This window comes from Larus michahellis, chromosome 2 (assembly GCF_964199755.1).
Source record: "Larus michahellis chromosome 2, bLarMic1.1, whole genome shotgun sequence".
NCBI lineage: Eukaryota > Metazoa > Chordata > Aves > Charadriiformes > Laridae > Larus > Larus michahellis.
In genome coordinates this window covers 7,292,951-7,320,352 of record NC_133897.1, presented here as the reverse complement: position 1 = coordinate 7,320,352, position 27,402 = coordinate 7,292,951, and the positions used below count along the sequence as shown (strand labels likewise).

Genomic DNA, 27,402 nt, shown 5'->3' with positions numbered 1-27,402 from the left:
GAACATTCCAAATTTGGGTAACCAATCCATGCTATTCTAAAAGTATAAAAGAAAAAAAATGGAAATGTATTCTTTTCACTTAAGCTAACTTTTCCCATTAGACCGAAAACTCACTCCGGTCTTTTTGGTTCCCTTAACCTTGACAGCATGGTGTCAGTGGGGCAAGAGTTAAGGAAAAAAGCTTTAAAGCAAACAATACATGGTGCTACCTTGAAACTGGTTTGACAGTGCGCCTTTTGAAATTAGCGCTGAAACGACTCTGAGCAGGCTCCTGCAGTTGCTGAATCCTACTTCTGTGTTCTTGGTGAAGCCCTGTCCCTGTGAAAGTCAGGGAGAGATTTGACATCCAATGCCGTGGGACCACGAGTGTGTGCGTGTTCCTTCTCGGGGCACTTTCTAAATGCACCTGGTCCCTTATGTACATGGGACTTCTTTTTTAAAACTCTAGTTTTAGGGTGAAGCTCAGTTCCCTGACTGAAGTAGTAACCTATCAAGTAAGCAGTAATCCTTTTTGTCAGGACACTTCCGCAGAAAGAGATCATACTTGTGTTCTATCCATCCAGCTGTTCTGAAATGTAATGCTATTCTGTTGTGCCTTTATTTTTTCATGTAAAAGCAACTGCTGTAAGCTTTTTTTTTTCCCTTTTACTGTTTTGGTTTTTTTTTTTTTTCCTGTCTAAAAAAACCACTTTTCATTGCCCAGCTGTTATTTCTGGATGCAGTCTGTGATCCAGGTATTTCAAGAACCAATTACCTCAAACCTCACGTTAAACAGTGTTGCTATCTGGATTCTCCTTGATACTACAATATTGCAACATACACAAACAGGAACCTTGCTATATATGGGTGTTTATATATATGTATCATATACGTATATACATGTATATATATATGATATATATATGTAAATGGAAAGTGATCCCCAAGGACTGAAGGAAAAAAGCAAAACCTTTTTGTTTTCCAACATTGAAACCAAAAGGGCTTCTCTGAAGCTCTGTAATGGCATTGTGCTGGATGTATATCAAGAAAGTGTTTTCTGAAAAGTGCTTCCTTTGTTAGCCTTTTATTTCAGTATTTTAATGGGGCAGATGATGTGATTAAAACACTACTTCTGCATTTTTTGGCCAATTTTGAAGCTGAGGTCTCTTAATCTTTCCAGTTGTTAAAAAAACCCCAACACCTCAGTGTACAACATTCCAGTAAGGTTAGTATTGCAAAACTAAAGCATGTTCTGGGAAGACTTCATAGCTTCTGTTTTTGTGAAAAGGAAGGCATTGGCCATACTTTAGTCAACTATTCCACTGTTTTGAGGAACTGAAGTTTAACCAGTAACCATCCTAGTCAATTAAAATCCTAATTCAGTAGTCACCGGCATCTCTGCATTGCCATCCCTGTTAAAAACAAAACACCCCCCAAACCAACCCAAACCAAAAATCTAACCACAGCAGAGGAGGAAGCTGGAGCATTTCATAGCTCCTGAAGGTGGACTTAGCACCAGAGCAACGTTATTGATAGAAAAAAACGTGTTGGCAAGACCTAGCACTTGTCTAGCCCTTTCCTTTTTCCACCTACCTTCTCCCAAGAACCTTCTCATAAAGGCAGACCTTCAACCACGGTGACTTCTCCTTAATGGTACTTTGCTGAAGAGAATTCTGTTAAGGATATATTTTCTGGGGAAAAACAAAAAGTGAGACCATTCTTTTCATTAACATTTTACTGTACGTGTTCCCCTCCCAAATGTCTGTTTTTAAAAAAATGTATCCATGTAGCTGATGCAGCATTAGAGTCTGTATTTTACTCGGACAAAATAGTAGCTTTCCAATCAAATAGTAATGAATTTACTATTACTAGTAATTCATTGAATTAATTACTAGTAATTAATTTACTATTACTAAAGGAAGAAAAGGAGATGTTTCTCGATCCCCATTTTTTCCTCGACTGACTAACGTTTCTATGGCTATTGATGGTTTTTGATTATCTTTGGTAAATCATTTACAAAAGTACTAAAATCTCCCAGAAGGAGGCATTTTGCAATGCTGACGGCCTTCCAATGGAATAACTATGATGCAAAAGTCGATCTGTTGGTGGAAGAGAATTGAAGGAGGTGGTTACTGCAAACTAAGTAACATTCTTGACCTCAATTCTATGCCATAAGTCCGCACAATGCCATTGTCAATCTGCTCAAACTATCTGCATATGAATTCCGCATGATCCTCATGATAGAGTTGAAAGCCTGATCTTTCACCTGTTAATATTTTCACATTCGTCCTTAAGTTTGACAAATTTTATAATGTAAAGTTGACCTAAGTACAGTTTGATGTCAATTCTTGTGGAAAGAGCTTTCTGCATGTAACATTAGACACATACAGTTAAACAACACAGCATAGTACAAAACTCACAAGAAAATGTTTTGGCACCAGCAGAAAGAAATCTCACCCTAACCATTTGTCATTTTAAACCATCTTATTGTAAGTTTTACCAGCTACTTCTAAATTTGTGCTTTATTTAAAGAAATAAAATAAAAATCCTAAGACTTGTCTAGCGTAGTGAAATATGTGTATATCAGTTTTAGGATAAATAGCTAAGTCTTATTACGCTGTGTTACTTAACTTGTATATATAGAGTATACATAAGAGTTTGCAGTAACCTGTTTCTCCAGGATTTCCAGTCTGAATGGATTTAAACTCAAACTATGAGATTAAGTAAATGATTTAGAAGATTGCAGAATAAACTGAGTGTAAATTACAGGAAGCTCTATCAGATGGTGAAATAATTTTTAAAGAGTCTTTTGGTCCTTGGCTCAAATTCAATAAGTACTGTTTGTATACCAAGATATGTGAAATGTAAATGTTGTAGGTTATATTTCACTCTTGTAGCTATAAAAATGTAGAACAGAGATAGCTTGTACTACTGAGTTAACAGAAGTTATACTAAAGTATCCTGTTAAAGAAAAAAGTATACAGAGAGTTAAGCTCGTTGCTGTAACCCCTTTTGGATTGAAGTGTGCTGATTTTTTATATATGTATATTATATATATATTCTGCAAAAGTATATATATATAAAATGTATATATAAAATGGCCTAATGCAGACATCCATTGTATTGCAGTTATGAAATTAAGACATTTTGGCAAGAACATTGTATCATAGTTCATGAATTTGCAGTGGATCTTTGTTCCTTTTTACTGTGGTATTTTAGAAATGAGTCTCAAGTTTGAAATTAGATCTGCCAAGTTGGAGTTTTGCTGCTTCAGCTTTGCACTGGGTGTCCGAATAAACCAGTATGAATGTAGTATTTGCCCTGTGTGAAGCAGCTACACCCCAACAGATAGGAGGAAAAAAAACTAGAAAGAACTATTTCAAGTTTATCTTTTTGTATATGAAAATAAACAGTAAATTACAAATAATTGCTTCTCTTGTATGTGTGACGTTAAAAATCGTTGGTATTTTATTGTCTTCCACATCTAGCTGGAGAATTTCCTTTTTTATAGAAGAATGTTTTAGTGTCTTAATGGTATCTGTGCTGTCCAAAATCCCTAACAAAGCCCTTGCAGAGGCGTAGCTGAGGCCTGTACCTCTACATATCATTTGCTAACTCCTCTAAAGGCAAGAGGCAGTTAGCTGAAATTGCTGTGTCCTTTTAAGGGTGTTGCCTCTTGTAGTACCGTGGTAACACTGCTTATCATTTCCAGCAATGTAGATGCAACAACTGCCAGTGATGGGGGGTTTAAGCTAAATCCCAGGACCTTGCAGTGAAGTGTCTGCACTTCCACCTTCCACCAGCTCGAGCAGAGCGGACAGCAAGGGATCGCTTAAATGGTTCCAACCTGATTTACAAAAACTCGCCCACTAATACCTTAACGGTTGCAGGAGGTCGAAGTTACACTGAATGTAGAGCTGCTACCGGAGCCATGAATGGTGTGAAGCAGCACACCTCTGTTCATGGTGTGCCCACTGCAAATGCACAGCCAGTTCCTTGGCGAGGATGGATGGATGTTTCCTCGGGAAAGGGAAGCTGTCAGCAAACACGGAGCATCCACAAGTGCTCTGGGGTCTGTTCCCAGTCAGGGAAACAGCTTCAGCGTGAGGTACCAGTCGTTAGGGTGACTCTTCTACCTGGGACTGAGGTGCAGCTTCCATACACCATGGGTTTTAGGTTTTTTCTTTTTTCCTCCACCTGAGTACTGAACAAGATTCAGTGAGGCGGGAAGGCTTGACCTGGAAAAAAAATTTAAAAAAAAATAATAAAAAGCTTGAGCTCTTTGAACTCATAGCAACACATTGGGCTCTGTAATCCCCCCGGCATGAGGCAAGAAGATGCCCTCAGCCACCAACTGAAGCATGGCCAGACCTCTCCAGGCAAGCTGCCTGCAGTGAAGCGATGGAGTGGCAACGCAGCCCCCATGCTTTGGTGTTTTCCAATGCTAAACTGGTCCTTTTCTTCATCAAAAATGCCTCTTGCTTGGTGCCGGGTTGGAAATGCTTCCAGTGGACTCACATGAGGCTAAGCTGAACATGAACAGTCATATGTGAGGAAAAAAAGTAATAACAGGGCTGGTGGCTTTCTTGACAAAGAGCCTTATGCCAAATCACCAAATGGTGACTAAACCCAACCCCGTACCATCCTTTGGGGCTGGAGTCATCACCCCCAGCCTCGCTGGCTGGGGACTAGTCTAGCCGTCCCTTTCCGGGCGGTCCCTGTATTCCCCGTGAGGCCGAGCTCCACGCCTGGGCTCTCCGTTTCTCACAGCCGCTGGGGCAAACCCCGCTCCGGTCGTTCCTGCCGTGTCGTTTCCCCGGGGAAACCACAGCCGGGGCCGCCGCCGCGCTGAGGCGATGCCGCCATGGCAGCCCCGCGGCGCCGCCGCGGTTGGGCGGGCCGGCAGGGGGCGCTGCGGCGCAGCGCGCCGCTGCGTGTGTCCCCCTCGGCCTCCGCCGCCATGGCGGCCTTCCCCCGCCACCGCCGCTTTCTGGGCGGTTTCGTGTGCGGGGCCGCGGCGGGCGCCGCTTCGTGCTGGGCTGCGTGGCGGCTCCTCCGCAGCCAGAGCCAGCCGGAGCCGGTCCCCGGGCGAGCCCTGCCGGAGGGTAAGAGGCGCGGAGCAGAGGGGAGGCCGGGCGCGGCGGACCAGTGGCTCTGCCGGGCGGGAGCGGCGGCGCCTCGGCGAGGCGGGAACGGCGGCGCCTCAGGGCGGCCCCGATCCCCACAGACCACCCCCCCCCCCCTCCCCAAACCCTCTCCGCCGAGCGGCGTTGTCCCTGCTTCCTCCATGCCAGGGTGCTCAGAGGGGGCCGGGGAGTTCCCCCGAGTTCCTGCACCGGGCGGAGGCGGGGAGGAGGTTATCTGGGGATGCTGGGGCCGTAACTTGCTTCATTAAAAACGCGTCTTCCCCGTGCTGCACCTGCACGCACCAGAATGGTGGTGACAGGCGAGGAAATGGGTTTCCCGTTCCCCAGCACGGTGTTGTGGGGAACGTTTACTTTCGAACAGGCAGTTGAGGTCAGGCTATAAGGCCAGACAAGGCCACCAAGGAGCGGTGGCTGTTGGCCTGCGGAGGCCCTGGCCCGCTCGCCCTGGGGGTGTGAGGCGTGGGGATGGGGCTGTGGGGGTGCAAGGAGTGGGAAAGGCGCTGTGGGGGAGCTCCAGGGCCTCCCACAGGGGGTTTTCTCTGCAGCCTGAAGGCTTTAAAAGTACTGGAGAGTCAGAAAGTACAGGAAGAACAGTTCTAAAAAACAGAGTTGCTGTCAAACAGATGGCTGGAGGACGAGGAAGTCAGTAAGACGGATGTAAATATTGCTTCATGAGAGAAAAATGTTACTTGCAAAAAAAATAATAATCTCAAAAGTGAAACTTTCATTCATTCATCAGAGTGTAAGTGTTCCCAGTGAGGGCAGGACTCGGGTTTGTGTTCAACTCGTACATCTCAGTTTGTGAGGAGGAAAGCGATTTCCAGCTCTGAAGGGTGAAATGTGTGTGTTGATCTCCCATGTCCGTAACTCCTTGCTGCCTGATTTGTCCCAAAATATATGATGGCTTTTCTTCTGATGGCCAGCCCAGAGCGATTGCTAGGTAGATGTGTGTAGGCATTAGAGTGGATGAGTTAGTCCTACAGCTGAGGTCCTCATGTGAGGACACAATGAAAACCACAACTTTTCATTGTTAAGGGAGTTTCACTGGGTAGCTCTCTTAACATTTTTTAGGTTGTAATTGTGGCAGTAACCTTGAGTAGTTCCCTATACAGTATGTCCACATCCACTGAGATGCTTTTTTTACTGTCGTGTTTCTGATCACGTTTCATGTTTAGGTGGTGTTCTGTTTATTTTTCTCCTTAGAACCAGTAGAAGAGTCCCTGCTGGAAAAATATGGATTCCCTGAAGCTGGAACAGAGACCAGACTTTACACAAATCATGCACTGTCTTATGACCAAGCGAAACGGGTGCCTAGATGGGTGATTGAACATATTTCAAAACAGAAGACACTGGGTATGTAGGTATTTATTTTCTTATATTTATGGTGCCCAGAATGGGCTTCGCAGTTCACAGAAGGTGGACCCAGGAGCAGGCAGGGTGAAAAATCCTAGAGCGATCTCTAGGTATGGATATTTCTACCCATTCACAATACGACTGGAGGCAGCAGGCCTCTGGGTGGATGTCAGCTTCATGACAGTATTAAGGCTGATGTTGCCTGTGATTTAAAAGAAATCTGTCACTGCCGGTTGGCAGGCTTGTTCAGTATTCTTTCTCTTGTTGGGACTAGTCTGGTATTGAATGTATAGCATGCTGAAGCCTGCAAGATACAGTTGGCCCAAAGGCTGCATATCAAAGGGAGGAATGAAGAAGAACTAGAGCTACCTTCCATGAAAATTTCTGTTATGAATTTATGAAACAGTCTGTAAACACCAGATCTCTGTCAGTGTAAACACTGTCAGTCATGTTGCAGGAGGGAAGCTTACTTAACTCTTCTAAACACGACAGGAGAGAAGATGCAAAACTGAAAATGAAACTTCTCTTCTGATTCAGACCTGCGAAGTTCAGTGTTATTGTTCAGGCGCATGAAATTGCTCTTGCTTCCTTAGCTTGCGTAGTTAGTTCCATGGGCCAATCTGTGTCAGTTGATATACCGCCCCATATGTCGGAATGCTTGTGGAGTCAGCTCCTTTAGTGGCCAGACTCTTTCATCTCCAGGTGAAACATCCTCATCTTAAAGAGATTTGTTCAGAATGGGAAGAAAAGATGAATGTCCATCAGTGATATAAAAATAAAGCAAAGGGCATCAACAATTGTAATTGTTCAAAGCTAGATAGGGTGTACCTACTCGCTGCAGCCATTATTTACTTTGATGCAGTTCTGTTGTATTTTCTGATGTGCATTATCTAATACTCTCTCCCCAGTTCTTTATGCAAGACAGAGGCTCAGTGCTTTTTTGCTGTCAGTCGTGAATGAAATATGAGTGGCATACAGTCATTGTAAATTAAGTTTATAGCATTAGTTCAGTTTTTATAAGGCAAATTATTAGTAATGGAGGTAACTGTATAATTGTAAAGTGTTTTATGAATGCAGTAGCCCTCTAAATATATCTTAATCATTGTCTTCAAATTACCTTTCAAAATTAAAAGCGTGATCCTGAAAATATTTATAACCAACCCCTAAGTAGCATCGTTGATTCCACTTCTTTCTGAGAAGAAAGCAGTAATTCCAGGCTTGCTTTCAAGTGGGCCTTAACAGCTGAATTGTTAAAATGTTTTCCAAACGATCAGATGCAACTAACCTGCAAGTTGAAATTAAGCATCTTGAGGCATTCAGCTCTAATTTATGTGTGATAGCTATTCTAATTGAGATTTGAGGCAGAACTGTGTTATTCGGGGAAGGTCACAAAAACCTTTTATCTACTGGAGTTTTGAAACCATGTGTTGTTTTGCACGCTGATAAACTTGTCAGTGTTGCTTCCTAAGCATCAATCCTGTGCTATAGTATCATGTCACATGCTTTACCAAGAAAGAAAAGTGTACCTGCACTGCATAAAAATGCTCTGATCACCTCTCTGTTTTGACATCACCTCCGTGGGCATGTGCACAGATGGTCAGCAAAGAAGAGGAAATTGCTTACAGGCACTGGTTTCCAAGAGATACATTATCCATATGCTTCCTTCCCTTCTTCCTTGTGGTCCTTGCATATTGTTGGGTTCTTCAGAGGGCTGCCAGGCGGAGAGCATGCACCACATTTTGTTCTTAGTACAGAGCACAAGGAAGCATAGGGCATGTATGTGCTCAGTGGTAATACTGACGTGACTAAAAAGCCCAAGCGCATACAGTATGCCCACTCAGCTACAGAAAAAAAGAGTAATTTTAATGGCTAGCAGTGATCACTATTGAAAATTGCCCCTCACATTGTATCGCAATAGGAAGTACTTTATAAAGTGCCAAGTTTGAGAAAATTCTCTCTTGTGTCCACAGGCCCTGACTTATGCTTAAATGAAAAGAGAATTTGTAATAGTCCTCTATATTGTATTTGTGACTGCAGATGACACCCTGGATTTTATAAAGAAAAAGATCAGTATGCCATAGATACATTGAATTATATTGTCATTTGGGGAAAAAAATTGTGTACAACAGTGATGTTTCTCTAAGCTGCGCGCTGTGCTGCTGCCTGTGCGGGCCCATTGCACTGGCACCCTTGTGTGTGCCTCTGAGGCTTCTCTGGAGCACATTCCTTACTATGGATGGTCGTGGGTCCTAGACCGTTCCCTAGGAAAGATGGTGTCTTACTGGTTTATATGTTTAGTATTCTTGCCTTTAATATTAATTTGCATTTATGATAAGGCAAAAGTATTTTGGATTTATTTTTTTTCTATAAAACAGTAAGCATGTTAGAATTTCTAGTGTATAGTGGGGAAGAATTGAAGCACAGATATTTGGATAGAATTATTCTTTTTTATAGTCGAGGAGAAAAATACCAAATTAAGACTGACATGTTGAATCCTTAAGCATGGGTCATTTGTCAAGATGTGACAGAACCAGTTCTTTTTGTCTTGCTGTTATGATGGTTTAATGATAACCTAACAATTTAGTGTGTTGTTCCTCAGGCAATGCAGACCGAAGGCACTGTAAATTCAGACCAGATCCTAACATCCCTCTAATGTTTAGTGCTGTCAATGAAGACTACCTTGGGAGTGGGTGGTCACGAGGACACATGGCACCAGCAGGAGACAACAAATTTTCAACAGTAGGATTTTTTTTCTCTTTTCCCTCTCTTTCTTTCCCTCTCTTTCTTTCCCTCTGTTTATGAGTCAGAAAGCGTCAAAAGACCCTTAAAAGTAATGTGTGGTGTTCCATTTGCAGTTTGTTTTGAGATGGAACATGGTCTTACTGATGCACAGAGCTGGACTTGGAGTTTCAAGGTCTGTGCCTGACTGAGCATTGTAGGATGCTCTCACCGTGTGCTTCAGGCATCTAAATCAGGTGCATCCTCTGGTGACATACCTCTCTTCATTAAATCACACCTGTGTTAACTTGTTTGGCAGAGATGGTGTGAGTATATCTGGTACTGTATAGTGTTAAGCAAGTCTTCTCAACCTCTTGTATGTCACATTGTCTGCCTGTAAAATGCAGATGATAACCTTCACCAAATAAACCTCAGAACTGTCTTCCGAAGCTCAGTTAAAGGGAGACGGGGAACGATGACTTCATCCTGACCAACAGGTGCTGAGATGTTTAAGGCTAGATTGGGCAAAGCAAAGACGCTGTTAAGTACTGTTCTGTATTGGCAAGGGGATTGCTTGAATGATTTAAAAGGCTTTTTCCTTTCTGGCAATGTGTGTGAGGTAAATTAGAACCTTCTTTTGCCATAGTTCTTTCAGTCTATAAAATGTCTTCACCTGCCATTTATTTGAGCTGTAAGAAAAGCATGCCCTAATACCTTGGCTGACTAACAAAGCAGCCTTGGATTTATTGGATCCTCTTGTGAAATGTGCCTAATGCAGCAATTTGTCAATTAAGAAGCAGTTTGAATTTGTATTTCTGCCAGGCAGAATAGTATGTAGTGGGGCAGAGTGACAGCACAGTGGCATGTGGTGGATGAAGGAACCAGTCATTTTATTTCTTTGTAGTTATTTATTTGTGATATCTGGGCAGTGTCTGCTGGTGAGCTACCTGTGCAGAGAGATCCTGGACCTGACTTGAAATGCAGTGAGATGATACAATCTTTCAAATTACGGGATTAAAAAATTTAATTTCACAGTTTAATTAGCGCAGGTAGTGTTTGCTCATTATCTTAAGGAGTTCTACCAGCCCCTTCACTTTGAAGAAGTAGTATGTGAAAAATACTGCCAAGTACAGGACCTGTGAAGATTCTGGGTTAAGATCTTGGAAATGTTTTCTCCTGTATTTCCCTACATACGCGTAGTTTTTTAGTACCAGGTCCTTCACATCTGGAGATATGTGGGTTTCAGTTCAGAGAGGATTATGACACTTTTTAAAGATAAAATTAAGCAGATATGTAGATGTTTGTCCGTTATGGTCTCATAAATAATTTCATCACCTGCATGTAAAGTATTTGTGAAATACTGGTTAATACTTTTAATAAAACTTTTTCTTGTAAGGGCAAGAAAAAGCTAGCCATTAGGCAGTCAAATAAATGAAAAACATGGATGAAAGCATCCTTCCCATTCAGAAGGAAGAGTATCTGGCTGCTTCCAAAGGCATTACAAAACTGACACTGGGTAACATAGTAATTTCTGTGCCTCTAGAATTGGATGGTTTTGTGCTACATTTCTGTAGCAAAAAAAAAAATAAATTTATTTTGCAAGGTTTGGACCTCAGTTATGCTCCTCTTGATCCAAAATAATTTTCTAGATATTCTGATTTAGATTTTATCTGACCATTTATGTTGATAACAATGTTAAGACTAAACTAGAAATGGATTCTGATCTGAAAACTTCTAAAACGTGTTTTCAGCTTGTAAATGTTTCAGTGAAATTATATGATTTTCTTTCTGTATGCAGACAGCTATGGCCGAAACGTTTTATCTGTCTAACATCGTGCCTCAGAATTATGAAAATAATGCTGGATTTTGGAACAGGTGAGAAATTACTTGTAAGTAAAATGAGTGAAAAATGTCAGGTAGTGGCATAAATCAAAAATGCTATATTTATAAAGCTTCTTCACATCCCGGTATTCTAGAGCACTTTATAAACTATCTGTAGGGATATAGCAACTTTCTCTGAAATGAAAGGCAGCTCAGTGCTTACAGTGCAAGAAGAGTATAGCAGCTACATTAATTAGTTCTTTATTCAGTCAAACTGTAGAGAACGTTTATTTAGAATAGGTAAAATTATTTCTTCTGGCTGACGTGGGTAAAGGTGCCAGGCTTAACATCTCTGTCCGTAAGGAAAATTCAGTAGAACCAAGGAAAGGGCTTAGATCTTGCTTTAACATCTCTTACTCAAAAAAGCGCTTCCAGTGCGAGAGTATTCACATCTCTGTATGTGGACATTGGTTCGCTTTGAATTGGAGAACTGAGCGCTCCCCACTGAGTCGTGACTACTTCAGGTCTTAGGTGTTTCTTCGAGTGCAGGCTTCCAAGTAGCAGCCAGGCAGGTTCTCTGTCACTTGTGAGTGCCAGCTGGATCAGCTGAGTGGTTGATAAATTTAAACTTTCTTCACGTAGGATTTTGATTCTTTCCTTCCTTTGAGTAGAGAAGAACAGTAATAAAAGTAGCAGTCATCCAGAGCTGCTTGCATTGGACTTACAGAATGTTAACGCTCAGAAACAGGAGGGGAAAATGATGAATTTTACAAGGTTTGCTCAAGGGAAGGTGAGCAAAATTATGTACAGTATTGTACTAAAAGTCTATCAGAAATGCATCATCATTCAACTACACACTGCTTTCCAGTTTTATAAGTATGTATATAAAATCATATGAGGCATTCAGTAAGGTTATATTGTTTTATAGACAAATAAAATGCTATAACATTTTAAGAGGGTTTTTTTTGTGTTGTCATACCTCAAGTATTTGAGCATAAAATTTCCTTATACCAAAGCTAGGCATTTTTAACAATCCAAGGTTGGAAACCCTCCTTATTTCTCTTGAGCAGGATTTTTGCCTAACCAGGATATCATGGCGAGTGTTTGAAAATTTCCCCTGGCACTATCAGCCCCGCAATTTAAGCAGCTATTATCACTTTCTCCCAATCCAAGTACCTTATCCCCACAGTTTAAATACACAAGCAAGGTATTTGTGCCATTTGTTTTGTCACTCATTTGTTTAGTGATAAATAGTTTTAAGGATACCTTGTCTCACATTTGTTGTATCCCTTCCTGGCTTTAGTACTCTCTTCCTTTCTCTTTTTTTAATTGCTTGCTTCTTGAATCATCTTCTGAGGTGCAGGTAGACAATACAGCTTAGTCAGTTTAACAATCTGTTGTTTTTTAAAGTGGTGTTTGCTCTCCAGCCATGTGTTTTTGCTGCTCTCCCAGTTCCAGCTCTGGTACTAGCCTGACTGCAGCAAGTCAATTCCATTTGCTAACCCAGTTAAACTGATTTGCATTTTGTTTTGCTTGGTTATGTTTCTGACAGATTAGAAAATTGGATCAACTGGTGAGTTGAGTGCCAAAGCCAACATGGAAGATGGAATAAGACTGTTCAGCTGGGGCAGACAAGGGGAGCAGTAGGAAAGGGGAGAGCAGGACTGCATCTTTCAGCCAGCTGTTAGATAGTAAGCTATTGGCTTGGTTCAGTGGTGCGGTCTAACTGCACCTTAGTATTTATTCCTCATTTTCTTCCCACCAACATGCATGCTTCTTTCTTTCCTGATGTTTAACTGTCATTTTCTGTCTTACTTTGAGTGTGATTTCATGGTCACTGTTATCTGATCTCTGTCCCTGCTGTCACCAGAAGCACTTTGCTCCCTAGCTGCGTTTATTCCCATTCCTTCCTTGTGCCAGGTGGTGTTTGTATCGCCATGCCGTAAGACAGCCTGAGGAGCTGAGCTGCTGGGAAGCAAAGCTGACAACAGCAGGAAAAAAATTGTCTTGTGGTCAGTGCTTTGGCATATCACATCAGCTAACTATTAGCAAAGAAGAAGGGGCTCATTCCTGCTAATTCTGATTTGTGTGAGCTGATTTAACTCACTAACTCAGCACAAAAGGAAAAAAAAAAAGATTGATGTTGTTAAGGGTTATTGACAGATGAAGAGTGCTAAAGGTGGCCCAAGGGAGAGGTACGAGGAACAGGGATGAGACAGAGAAGGGGGTGAAACCTCCCCGTTACGGAGGCAGCCAGGTTAGCTGGGCTGATCTGTGTCATGTTATGGTCTGTTTGTCTATTTGAGTGCAGTGCAACTCTTACCTTTAGTAAAGGACCAGTGAGTGCTCACTGTGTGTGATTTCTGTAACACCTGGGGTGTTAGATCGAAGATAGGATATAATCTTTTGTTTTATGTAAAATAGGCATGATCCAGAAACCTTCTCATTTGGGCAAATATTTTATGCTAGAAACTGAATCAATTTGTTTAAAAGCAAAAATAATGTTAGTATTTCTGGAGTGACTACTTTATTTTTAAACAGTTTTATATAAAAAACCACTCAGTAGACTTGTGGGAATGACCCATAGAAAATTTCCTAAGTACTTTGAGCTATGGAAAGAGCTGTCTGTTGCAGGACATTGATTCCTTGGGGAGGAACATACAAATCCAGTAACATGGTAGAACCTTTCAAAGTTACAACGCCATAACCTGCTGTTTAAAACAAGTATCTTACTAATCCCAGGTGACCATCAGCAGCATCTTTCTAGTGTCAAGTGTGGGAGTAAGTAGAGAATTCAGATTTTCAGGACAGATGGTAAGGCCGCAGAAATAATTTTCAAATTTGTGGGGTAACACACACCTATCTGGAACAAAGCGGACCTGGGACAAGTGGGAAGTATGACTTGGGGCTGCGTTTTACTTTCTTTGACTTGCGAGTCAGTCACATGAGTTTGGAAAAATGCTCCCAAACTGTCAGTAGTTCATCTTCCCCTTCACAGGATGTTTCAAAGATTATTATGGTATAAGTTTTCCCAGCTGACTTCACCCTATCTGACAAATATGTTCCAGAATGGAAATGTATTGTCGGGAATTGACTGAGAGATTTGAGGATGTTTGGGTAGTTTCTGGACCTTTGACCTTGCCTCAAACAAACGATGACGGAAAGAAGAGTGTTACTTATCAGGTATGTATATATGTTGCTGGGTTACTAGTGCAGTGGTAGTACTTTATTTATTTATTTAAAATTGGTACTGTAGCTTGATAAAACATAGTTAAATGTCCTAGAACACGCAAAATGTATGAAATGTCCAATACTAGCTGGGACAAGTTCAGTAGAGATGTGTTATGTCTTGCCAACACATGAAAAGGTATAATTTTAAAATAATTGGTTCTATTTGCAAAGAGAGATCTGTTAAATACCTATTCACAGTCTGCAGTAAAACAGTTTTCTGACTTCTGTGATACATGACAGTATCTAAACAGAGAGTTAGTGGCTTTTCCTGGTATGTAGGCATCTATTCAGCCATTTATTGATATATTTTAGAAACAATGCAATACAAAGGTAGTGTGGGTTTCTCAAAACTATATAGGGTGCTGGAATGCCTGTGCTCCATTAATTTCAGAAGCAGTTGTTTGCTGATATCCCGTGTGCATCACTGAGATGAGGCCTTGCAGATGAGATTCTGAGCACAGCAAAGTCAATTGAAAGACTTTGTTCAAATTCAGTAGGTTTTAGGTGAATGCAGTGTGATCACTGGTCTGTGGGACTGGTACCCCCCCCTTCTTCTTTTGGTCCCCTGTTTTTATTACCTGCTTAAAACACTTTGAAGATTTGCACAGTCTCTAGAATCCGCCACTGATAGACTGACGGATAGGAAAGCCTGTCAAGTTGAGAGGTCAATTTATTATTCCTTATACTGACTTACTCCTTGTAAGCAGGTGTTTAGACATCTGTAGGATTTGAGCATAGTAAGGTATTCAAGGGAGGGAGTATTACCTTCTGACCCTACTGTAACGAGATATTATTGCTGTTTTCAGTTGCTAGATGAAAGCTAGCATAATGCAAAATAATAAATGCTGTATTTTGCACCTCTTGAAAAAACACTTTTCCTTGAAAATAAGTACTCAGATCAACTGCAGCTTCAGCTCGTGAATGATTCAGCTGTCCAACTCATTCTCTGAGGAGCAACGAATGAGCTTGCTATAACAAGCCCCTGTTTCAGAGGAGTATGAGAGACACAAAAGAGAGAAATGTTCAGCTTTCAACACTGGCTTGTTTGGTGGTAAGATTTAGGGGCTATTTCTCCATTATAAATACACAGCTGATTTCCATTTGATTGAACTTGGAACTTCAGTCATGATAGAATGTAATTTCTCCTTTCACCTTTTTACTTCTTAAAAAACTCCCGTATGTCCCCACCTCCCCATATCTATAGCCTTGACTGTGACAAAATCACAGCTTTGGGTTTGGGTTTGTTTTTGTTTTTTTCCAGACAGGCGTATGTTATGCATATGAAAATGCGGTAATAATAATTTGTCTTTTTCATGTTCAGCGGCAGTTCCAAACTTCAGCTCTCACCACATCTTTGTGAGCAAGGTGACAACCGTGCTTATTTTCAAATGGATAGATAAGCAGTGTTTAAGGGATATGACCAATGCCATACGATAAATTAGTGGTAAAGCCAGCTTTAGACTGGCAATGGTTCCTTGCCTCCCAAAGGGAGGGTGCCAACTTTGCTATTGCCCATTACACGTCCCAGTCCTTGCCCTTGTCTGCCAGTGCTGATGACTGTCAGATCCTCCCACAAGATGCTTAATTACCCAATACAATAGAAAACCATGGATGCTGGACTCTTTATTTGCTTACTGGGCTTGTTTTCTACTGTCGTAGAAGGACAGAGCAGCACACAGAGGAGTCCAGCGCTTCCTGGTGACAGCATGAGATATGTCCAAAAGCACATAGCTGCGAGCAGGAGGGAGATGTTCCCTTTCAACAGTCTTGAGCTGAGCGTTTGGCTTACTGTCATGCAGAATGGTACTGTTAGAGTTCTCCAGACTTGCACTTAGCTTGCTGGAATTTGCCTCTTCGTATCTGTCAGGATATTGCATTTATTTTTTATCCCTAAACATAGGTAGCGAAGAATTAAAAATCCTGAGCTGACTTGAACATTTTATAACTGAAAGTGATTTTCCAGGAAGCAACTGAATCATCTATCAACTGCTTCACTTCAATCTTGGTCATCTTTTTCTAGTTTTTCTCCAAAGAAAGTGTTTACTTAGAAAAGAAGGATTACATTTTCTGAAAAATGATTTTGGCTCTCCATTTTGGTTTAGAAATGTAAATTTTAGTATTCCACAGGTAAAAATAAGAGAAGGCACTGCATCTTACTGCTTTTATTCAAAGTAACTTGATACCAGGATACCATGGTGGAATAATAGTGGCACAAAAAGTCCATGGTGCTTTGATTATCATATCGTTCTGTTCGTGTCTGTTGCCAAGATGTCTTCATCATCTTTGGGTTTGATGACAACTCTGGTCTTTTGTGGACGTTTTATCAGTTTTGGTCTTAATATAAACTATGAAATGAAGTTCAGTGTGAGATTGAAACCAGTGGAATGATGGTATTCGTGTTTTCATTTCACCATTTGGCCACATTCATAAATCCTTTACTTAGCTTCCTACAGTGAGATTCATTATGTAAATTGATTTGTATTTAAGTACAGATAATGCTGTCTACAGGTGGAAAAAGTAAAATGTTGATTTTGGGGATTTTTTTTTGGTTTTAAATATTAAATTATTTGATTTAGGTCCTCTTTGGCTACACTTCTAAGTGTAAATAAATACAGGCTGAGAATTTTGTTATTTTGAAATCTCTTTATGGCATAAGTTCTTGTGCTTGCCATTGAAGTTGTCCTTTGGGGAGAGAGACTTCAGAGTGGTGTGGTTTTGCTTTGTTTTTTTTTCTTCTTACATCAATGCATACACTTAGAAGAGGGAACACAACCTGTCAAAGCACTGGAGAGAAGTTCTTTTCAAATAGATACCTTGGATATAATTGCAGTCATTGCCATTGATTTTGGTAAACTGGGATTCTGCCCCTAAACGAAGCGCACTGAGAGCTGGCAGCTGAACGAGAAGGGAAGGTACCGCTTACCTGTCTTTCGGAGTGAACTCTGCTAGGTTCAAACAAGTGACTTAGAAATGAAAGGCTTTTAGTCCTCATTGTTTGGGCTTATGAAGCTGATGTGAGAAGGTGTCCTTTTTCTTAGTATGTGCTGTTTAAGGAGAGGTGCCGTAGGATACACAATAGTGCTGAAACTCCCAACCTGTAATCTGGCAATGTGACTGTTAAGGCTGAGCTCCTTTCTAATGTTTTTCTTCTCCGAGACAAGAATTGTGGAAAAAGAAAACGCAGAAGTACTACGGTGAATGTGTCTGCATTGATTTGTTTCAGATCCTCTCTTCAATCTTAGTTTCCTTGTTTTTAGCTAAAGGAGCGGTGAAATATGTATCCATGGTGTTACAGGCTGGTGTTTTTCTCATCAGACATCCAAAAAGGTTATTTTTAGATCACTATAGAAGAAAAACAGAGCATCGGTCATGGCATTGTTCCCAGTTCCTGCTTGGACTCTGGTACCATTTGCTGTTTAGTTCCAGAAAGGGAATTAACCTTGAACTCCTTAGATGCCAGCGTTGTTCTATCTATTGGCTGAACTTGCTGTATCCTCAGATATGTTCTGTCATTTCATCTGTCTCCAGCGGAGGCTTTTATTGCAAAGAGTAGATTGATGACCGTGCTTGGTATCTGAAAAACATATTTTGAGAATATATGTAAAATAGAATGCCAACAGGAAAAATCTGTTCTGTGTCGTTGGAGAGGCAGATGCAGGTTTTTCGGTTTTGTCCAGATCAAATCAAAATGACATTGTCTTGGTTTATACATTACTGTTCTCCAGTGACTGTCACTTCAGTGATTTTCCTCTGTCAGCAGATTTGGAGTTTGGAATACAAATTTTGCAATAATTCTACTGCACCATATTTAGTGCTCCACCCTTCTTATTCCCATTGCCATCGTAGTAAATATTAATTTAAGAAAAATTGGCTGTGGTTGGTGAACGAAGGTACAGTTTAGATAACGTTGTCTTTGTTGTTTGAAGAAGACATTTTTCTGTACTTTTTAGTGATATACTAGGTTCATACTGGAATCATGTCTGCTGTTTGATTTTCAAAATTGAATGACTTGGCTGGGCCAGAGATGCACAATAACTGTACCAGAAGATACACTTACTTGTCATCCAGTTCTGTGGCAAATAAGTCCCTGGAAAACTAATTGGACCTCTCAAATATAAGATGGTACTTTACGGTTTTCTCCAGTCAACTTCAAGAAGTAGTAGAGGTTTTCTCCTAGCCAAGATACTATAGGGGAAGGAATCTTTGTCAAAGGAGGAAATAAATCTGGGGACTATTACTATTTGTTGGCTGCTCCAAATGGGCTCAAGGCTACACAGGCAGCTAATGGATCTAGGTCCATTATACATGTCCCATAAAACTTATGTGCAAAGGGCTAGATCTTAGATCAGCTGGTGTAAATGGCTAGCTAGAGCTCTGTCAGCCCTAAATTTAGACATGATGTACAAATGAAAATAATAGACACTGGGTTAAGAGTGGAGAAGAGACACCAAAGGTGCAGGATAGATTTATGGGGTTGCTTTTATTTAGCACTGTGGCCATCCCGAAGGTTCTTTTATTATAGGAAGAGTGGTGATAGGGGCTGTAGTGGATTCAATGTTAAATAACCTAAATGGATTCTGTGGAAGTAGTAGTCTGTCATCATGTAAATACAGTATCATAATGCGTATACACACCCTCTTTATTAAAAAAAAAAAAGGGGGGCTTGGGGTGTTTGTCTTTTAGTGCCATAACTATGTATTTAGGCACAGCTTTTTTTTTTTACCATCTCTTTTTTTTTTCTTTTTCTTTCTTGTTTAGGATTGCCAAATGATTTCGCAATAGCAATCAGACCAGCCAGAACAAATTAAATTTTCCTGAAGTACATACATTTGCATTTTGGAGTGCTTGGCTGTGCTGTGTTGTTGCAGATTGTTATTATGATTTTCATTTGTAGTATTTTCTGTTTTCTGTATTGCTAGGTCTGCCTTCACACTCCTCAGTTCTTCTCAATGCCATCTGACAGAGTTCTCCCAAATATTGGCGAAAAAACACTATCAACAGAATCAGTGCTGCCTAACACAAATCCAGAAGGAACTGAAGTGGAGGCAGTTAATGCTGTCACAATGATCAAGTAAATAAAATTATACTGGTAGCAAAGGGAATTTTTTATACTACCAGAAAGTCTGTTTCTATACAGAATTTAGTACCAAATTGTAATACAGCTCCGGCTTGTCCAACCTGGAGTCGTATCAGTGTGAATGATATTATCTACAGTAAAATACCCGATGGGCCTGGTCAGTATCATGCCTCAAGTTACAGCTAAAACAAAACAAATGCCTATTCAGGGAATGCTACAGTCTTATTTTGGGTGACAGGAATGATGTCCTTGAATTCTGTCCATCAAGAAATGTGACAGATATCTTAATTTTGTTGTTGCCAGACATAGATGGAAGTACTGTTACGTAGAGAATTGTGTGTATGCTTCTTTTCAGTCAGTTCTGATTTGCAGTATGGCTTTGTTCTAAACTCGAGTTATTTTACAGAGAAATAGAGGGAAGAGATGGTTACTAGAGCGTAGAGAGAATTTCTGTAGCTATCATTTTAATGTATTTGATGATGGTACCCTCTGATGCAAGGACTCTTCAGTGTGTGCTGGCAGTTAAGGCATGATTGAATGTGATTTCTGTTTACCAGGTTCTAAGAGAATCTCAGATAATTGCCAATCCAAAGCTGGCCCTCGCTGATGAAAGGCTAGTCCTTTCTGCTCATTCTCTTCACGGTTGATTTTCATTTTCTAGTCACTAGGTGGCAAGATACTACTTTTAGATTCATGAGTCCTTTCTTTTAAAAACTGTTCCTACCCTTCCAGAAGAATATAGGTTTCTTACTACTCTGGGAAGCTGTAACAAGTCCAATATAAAATGAAAATATTATAACGTTTGTGTATGTTTTAAAATTTCTACTGAGAGTTACACTCTATTTTTTTTCTTAAATAGTCTCAAGTGTTCCGCCATTACATCGTATATATCCCTTTTCTCCTCTTTATGTAAGAATGGAGTTTTCTTTCTCATAAACTCCAAACTGTAGTTTTTAAGGACTGCTTTGCCCCATATTTATCTACCACGTGAAGGTGATGTTAGTTAATGTCACACCTTTAAACTTCCCCTAGATGCCATTAGCAATTGTCTTAATTGTTTATTCTGATACTTAGGCACTCCACAGATATTATCAAATTTGTCCTTCCTCCAATTTTAAAAACTACGACCAAGAACAGTTTAATGATTTGGCCAAAATTGTAAGGAAAGCCATGCTTAAGACAAATCCCCCTCCCGTCACTTAGCTATGAGACCAAATTTATCAGCTGAACTCACTGAATTATCTTTGTTTTAAGAAATCGTGTTACTTCTGCCCTTATCTTTATCTGTCTCTGTGAGCTCTTTAAGTTTGTATGACTGCTTACCGACACGTTTGTTGTTTTAGCAATATGTAAACATCTCTAAATGTCAGGAATTGCACACATTTTAATGGCCAGTCCTCATGGCAGCTGTCCACATTTAATTGGGCATCGAGGAGTAGGACAAACTTATACACACTTGTGGAATGTCAATAACAATGTCAATAATAATAAAAAACAATAAACACTATGCTGAAAATGACATTATCATAATACTGCATTATTAGACAACAGCAGTTCAGTGGTAGGGCTTCAGCCAGCACGAGATCACCAAAGAAAACAGAGCAAAGCAGAAGTGAAAGGAATGAGCAGCTGCAAAAAGTTAAGGCAATGAATGTTTTTATGTTGAACTGATACGGACAAGCAAAGAGAAATAGTGTCTGAAATTTCGCGTTGGTTTCCCGACTGATGGTGGGGAAGAAATATTATTAATGCTATAAAAAGAAGGCTTTTAGCTCAAGTGCTTTTTCTTTTCTGTTATGAAGCAGTTGAAAATTTGAAAGATTAAGCAAAATTTTATAGGAATAGCAAAATGGAAATTTTCCAAGGATGACACAGAAAGTTACCTTGTGGCCTGTTATCAACATGGTGTGAATGCATGTTGGGACAGCAGTGATTTTCAGCATGATTTTTTTTTTTGAATCACAGATATTATTAAAAACTGTTGCTCTTTTCCAGATGAGGCAGAGAGCTCTTTCAGGCATTGATTGCTGAAAGATCATCTGCTGCCGGTGGATAGACTAGCACAAATCAAAGTCAACATCTGTGTGTGGATAATCTTAACCCATTTTCTGTTCGGTTACAGTAGGAGCATATGCTATCTGCCTCTGGTAGGCATGCACTGTGATAAACGGGATGGTGCAGATCAGAATAGTGATTCAGACTGCTGTAGTTCGGTAGGAAAATCCTCTAGGTGGCAATAGGAAATGAATTGTTGAGTTTGTTTTTCCTACCTATTGCCTCTGTTGCAAACTTCACTTCTGCAGGATCACGCTTTACTTCTTTCTCCAGGCAGTTGAGCTGTGTGTGGGGGGCAACTCTACAGAAACATTCATCTGCAGCTTCTCTGTCTACTCCCATAAAAAACCAAATTGTGGTATATTACAGATCTTAATGATGGAAATAGCAGAGCGTGCTCCAGAACTGCATTTCCTTTTTTAACAGAAGTCATTGGGTCACACTGGCTGCATAAATTGCATCCTGTGCATGGTTCACATAAGCGTTAAACTGCAGAAAAAACCATATTTATTCTTTGTCATGCATATATACTCTGTCAGAGAAACCAGGCACCTTCCTTTGATGGTGTTCTCCTCCAGCAGAATCAGCTGTGGATAGAACTTTTATGCCCTGTTTTATGGAAGGAAAGGGCATTTATGGACTTTGGCTGTTTGGTAGGCTGAAGTTTGTTTTAATCACTTTAACAGTATTAGAACTCAGTGAAGTAGTTACAGAAGTAGTTTACTACTATTCAGAGGACTTGTATAAAGCCTGAGCACCACTTAAATTTTATTTAAATCCTCAAAAGAGAGCTTATGTGGAACTGAAGTGGTACATAAATTACATGTGTGGCCATTACCACCATAGAGTTGAGTTGTATTTGGAGCTACATTTCTCAAAAGGCCAACCCTTCCTTAGTTTTGAACTAGTCCTCTTTTTCCTTCTTTCTGTCCCTCCTTCATAAGGGCATATACTATGCATAAATGTGCATTATTTTACATAGAATGTATATATTTGCATAATATTACATAAGCACAGGGTCTGTTTTCCCTTAACGCCCACTTCAGGCATTCAGCATTTCCATTTCGTACCTAACTATTCTATGTGCAGCTCTATTCATTCCCCAGCCTTTCTATCCACCCACTCAGTCCTCAGACTCAATCCCCTGTTCCCTCTGCTAGCTCACTCAACGCACATTCACCTGTTTGTTTTACATATGCCATATACCTCCTCATTTGAGATACTTGTAGCGTCTCCATCTGCGCGTTCACCCTCCCTCTAGTCTTTTAGACAACAGACAGAGGATGCTGGTATGTGTATGTGTGTGGGAGGTGTTGAGAAGAGGAGGGAGCCGAGCTAAGGAGGACCTAGTACGTATACATGTATTTATAGTGGGGAAAAAAGTATGCGAAGAGGCCTGGAAAAGGCAGTGCGGGCCGTACTGCACAGGAATGCTGCAGGTCAGGAGATTGTTGACCCAGGGAAAATCTGGGGAAAAGGGTTTAGTCTTGCTACTCCCTTCTCTTGGGAGGCTACAGCAGCTTCAGGGCACAGCATGGCTGGGCACAGCATCTTCCTTCTCTTCACCTTGCCCTGGGAGCAGGCAGGAGCGGGGATTTCAGTGCAGGCTCTGCGAGCTCCTCGCTCCAGGGGGAGAAAAGGAACTCCAGCTTCTGCCTTCAGCAGTGTCAGTCACTGCCCGCTGTTGGGTGACTATGGAGATGTGAACTCCCTCCTCTCCCCCTCGGGGCTTTTCATGCTTCTTGGTTCCCTCCCTCTCACGCCCAAGACATTGCATGTACTCCCCAGTTTGCGTGCCACCCGTCTCAAACAGGTTGAACTCCCAACACTGTTCATTTCATAATTCACTTTTAACCTACCACATACAGCCGTGTGTTGATGCGTTTTTAGTGTACTTTAAAATTACCTGTGCATCAGTCAGTTTTGATTATTTATGCAGTTGATCCCGAGGAGCTGTAACTCTAGTTTCACCCACACTGAATGCTAAATGCAAAGTGCTTTGACACTCAGGAGCTCTAATTTCTCTATCAAGACATCTGTCGTCGTTGAAAGGGAAAGTAGATTTGGCATAAGGCATTTATTTATTGCTTAACAGTTTCAATGGCTTTTAGATGTCTAGGCAGAGCTTTATTTAGGAGAAGGTTGGTGGCATAAGCAAGACCATTCTTCTAAACAAATAAAAACCAACAACAACAAAAAGTTTAAACTACAGCAAAGCCATTAAATAGCCTAGTTTAGGGAAAGGGGGAAAATATTCTGTAGCAGAGTAAAGAAATCTAAGAGCACGTTTGCCAGAGACAGTAGTGATGTTACCACTGTGTTCTTGTACAAAACATGAAAAAACTTTCTTCATCGGAAGTTTATCTTTCTCCTAAAGATACTTTCTCTGGTTTTGGTCTAACCAGTAAGACTGGTCGCTTAAAAAACTGGCAACAGAGTTAGAAGGCACTACGAGCACTGAAAGAATTCATAATTGAAATGAGTTAACTATTGGAATAAACTGATGTGAACCTTGGTTCAGTAGCCACAGGCGAAGTTTAGTTTTAAAAACATACTTTCTTTTGCAGAAGTGCTGAATGCTCTCAGAATAAAGCATACGTAGGAAGTGTTTCTTTTGTGATTGAGTTATACTGAATATGTGAATGGAGAAAACATGTCTGAACTGATACACGGGATTAGCTTGTAAAATACTTTCAATTAACGTGATCAGTTCTGGCAGTGAAATAAATACCTGCTTTCTCTGTGTTTTAACTGTATCTAACAAAAGCTGTCAAAAAATCAAAACAAGCAGTCTTTGCTTTTGCAGGTATTGCAAATATTGGAAACAGTACCAAATTACTGGATTTCATGTATAAAATGAGATGCCTTTGTAGTTTTGTAAGGCGTCTGCATCTTTTTCTTCTGTTGCCATTAGAATAAATGTACGAATTTTAGAAGGGTAGTTATACAGAAGGGTTATGCAAAACTCAATTTTTCCATGTGTGAGCCTGTTATGCTTTGTTAGCGTGACAGATTCAGTTCAGCATCGTTGAATTAAAAAAAAAAGCCTAATACAGGCTATCCCTTTTTTTGAGTACTGGGGAGATTACGTTTGTCATCAATAGGTTTATTCCCTTGGACTTACTCCTGACACAGGGTGGTGTGTCCGCGGTACACATATGTGTGTGAGCTGTTAGCAGATCTCACGTGAATTTGGAGTCCTGATCTTCCCCTGCTGGTGCTTGAGTTAAATTCCTGGGTCGTGGCCTGCGTGATATAGCAGGAAACCCAACACGTACAAGCTCTTAAGTTGAATCGTAGTGAATTTATGGAAGAAATAGGTGCATTTTCTTTGTATAGACTTATCTTCCAAGATAATGAGTCACTGAATGTACTTCTTTGTATCCAGGTCCCCTCAAAAAAAGTGCTTACTTAGGTAACGTGGCTATTAAATACAGGCTGTGTGTGGGTAATAGAGATACAAAAAATAACTGACAGAAGGTAAGTTAATTTGAAATGCATATTAAAAACCACATAATTTGTCAGGTCAGGAACTTAGTCTAGAGCCACTGTTGCTCAAAACAGCATTCCAAGCATTAACAATGTAATGCAGTATGAGAAAGGAGCTTTACCATCCCTTCGTGTCAGCTTACAGATCTACACCGTGATTAGGGAGCTGGGGTCTTGGCTGACTCCCCGTTTCTGAAGGTTCCAGTTCAGTTTGAGCCGTAACTGAAGTTGCCACTGCTCGGGGGATTTAAGTTGAGTTCGTTCTACCAGAGCTCCGTGTCACAGATCTTTACAAATATTTAGGCAGTTACTGACTAATCTTTTGACCTTTTGTCTGCATCATCCTTCTTAACAGTATAATATAAAGTCAGCAGTGTTAAAGGAGAAAGGCAGAGAACCTTCTGGGAAGGTCTCCTACCAACAGTGGCTAAAAAACCCCTGCGGTGAAGTGGTCTTTGCCCTGCTTTTCCTGTTTGAGAGGGAGATTCAGGCATCAAATAACTAGCTCATTCCTGACCAACTGCAATGAAATGGTGCTTTCCACCTCAGCGTCTAGTCTGATAACACTACACGTGATTTTGCTGTGTAGCTACATGCTCTGACTCGTTTTTAGAGGTAGTAGGATTAGTCTCATTATTTTTTCCCCCCTCAACTGATAAGATCTGTATCTGTAACAACTTTCCTTTTGACAGGTAATCGGAAAGGATGATGTAGCTGTGCCATCCCACCTCTACAAGGTGATCCTTGCCAGACGGAGCAGAACATCTCCAGAGCCCTTGGTACTGGGGGCTTTTGTGGTGCCAAACAATCCCATAGGCTTCAGTCACCAGCTGACTGAATTCCAAGTAAACATTGAAGATCTGGAAAAAATGTCAGGTTTAGTTTTCTTCCCCCAGGTGGACAAAACCAAAGATGTTGAAAATATCTGCAAGGTGGACACCTGCAAGCTGATAGGCTTCAAGGAGTTTACATTGTACATCACCGCTCGAAAAGTGCAGAGTGCCCGTACGTTGCACCGGTTGGAGAAAGCCATGTCAGAGTTAAGGGAGGCAGGACTTGAGCCTGATGAGTATCTCCTAAAGCTTCACAAGAAGAAGGAAGAAGAACTACTGCAAGAAAAACAAGTAGCAGCTAGAGAGGGGAAAGCTGGCTGAGTGCTTGCTCAAGAAGTTTCGGGTTTTGTACTTTGAAAGGGGACCTGAAGGCAAACACAAAGACAAGGGCTCTATGAATTCTCCTTTTTTTTGAACTGTGAAAACAATAAAAAAACATTTGAAAGCCGATGGGTTCGGAATAACATTCATTCTTGTGTAACATGATGCACACACACGGTTTGTTGCAGTACTTAGATGTGGGAAATGAAAACGACCCCTTTCTGGTATGAATAGATTACTGGACCTCCAGAAAAGGCTTTGTGCTATTTTCCAAGCGAGACGTCAGACTTGGGGTTTGTATGGAATCCCTTCTAGGAATATTATAAAAATAGACAGTAGACACCTTGGGAGTGTAACTGGAACGTGTTTAACTGTAATTCTGCCTGCAAATGTCTTTTGTTATGATGCTGTAGAAGCGATGGTACTTTCTGGGATTTTTTAAAAATTAAATTTCATTTAGAAATATTTTATTTCACGCTCTTTTGTTAGAGACCTGTAGGACATATTCTGAATCCCTTACAGTCTTTACTTAGTTGTGTTAACCAAACCAGATTGTCTCTTACCTCTCCTGACCTTGTGTGCTTCGGATACTTTAGCATGTCAGTAGCTGTCAGCTGTTGTCATTTGCAGTGGGCTTCTTCCATTCGTGTGTAATTCTGCATTTTCTTTTTATAAAAATAACAGAAGCAGAGTTTACACAAGTTGGTACCGGCGTAGATTAGGTCCTCATAAAAGAATGTAAGCTTAATATTTCACTTTCACCACTAAGTTTGGATAAACGTGTTTTCTTGCCTATTGTTTGATTGGAGAGGCGAGCGCTGCTTTCTTTTTGTTTGTGGTAGTCACTGGCTGGCTTTCTGCCCGGTCTCAGTGGCTTTGGTCTATAAACTGCGCAACAAAACTTCTACGTGAAAGCAGAAGACGGGCTAAAAATGCGTTTCCAGTTCTATTTCAGCAGCAAACGAAGTTGCTCAGCTTTGCATCTCTTTCGGAGATGTAGTGAAATTCTTTTTTTCATTCGTTTTGTACTTTATTTGTGTCTGTCTCTTGAATTTCAGGCATATTTGTGTGTACATCTTAAATTTCAGACAGAAATTAGTATGACTTGTATCGTCTTGAGATTTTTCATCTGGAAAGAAAGAGGAAACACTGGAAATACTTAGATGGGGTTTTTTTTAATGTTAAGAATCTACCTAAATTTGGAGTTGTGCCATAAAACCACTTTCAGGAGTTTTAACGTGAGAGTTTATAGTTTCTGAGAAGGGTCATGTAGTGCCAGCCTGAATTGGACTTCTTCATAAGGGATGAATCAGGAACATTATTTGGATGTTGTGATTCATCGGCTGGATGTTCTAAAAAATGTACGGTTTCCTTCATC

The 27,402-nt window shown here is 40.7% G+C and overlaps 1 protein-coding gene across 1 annotated transcript; it reads left to right on the top strand.

Annotated features, from left to right (window-relative positions):
* Nucleotides 1-4,889: 4,889 nt before the first annotated feature.
* Nucleotides 4,890-26,489, top strand: EXOG (exo/endonuclease G). Its single transcript, XM_074574028.1, has 6 exons — nt 4,890-5,084; nt 6,330-6,479; nt 9,079-9,218; nt 10,996-11,072; nt 14,087-14,201; nt 25,563-26,489. The coding sequence occupies exons 1-6, from the start codon at nt 4,940-4,942 to the stop codon at nt 26,022-26,024; spliced, it is 1,089 nt and encodes a 362-aa protein (XP_074430129.1). The 5' UTR covers nt 4,890-4,939; the 3' UTR covers nt 26,025-26,489.
* Nucleotides 26,490-27,402: the final 913 nt, after the last annotated feature.

Coding starts and splice junctions, on each gene's coding strand:
- EXOG (XM_074574028.1), top strand. CDS start 4,940: ATGGCGGCCTTCCCCCGCCACCGCCGCTTTCTGGGCGGTTTCGTGTGC. Junction 6,480..9,078: donor TTCAAAACAGAAGACACTGG/GTATGTAGGTAT, acceptor GTTGTTCCTCAG/GCAATGCAGACCGAAGGCAC. Junction 9,219..10,995: donor GAGACAACAAATTTTCAACA/GTAGGATTTTTT, acceptor TTCTGTATGCAG/ACAGCTATGGCCGAAACGTT.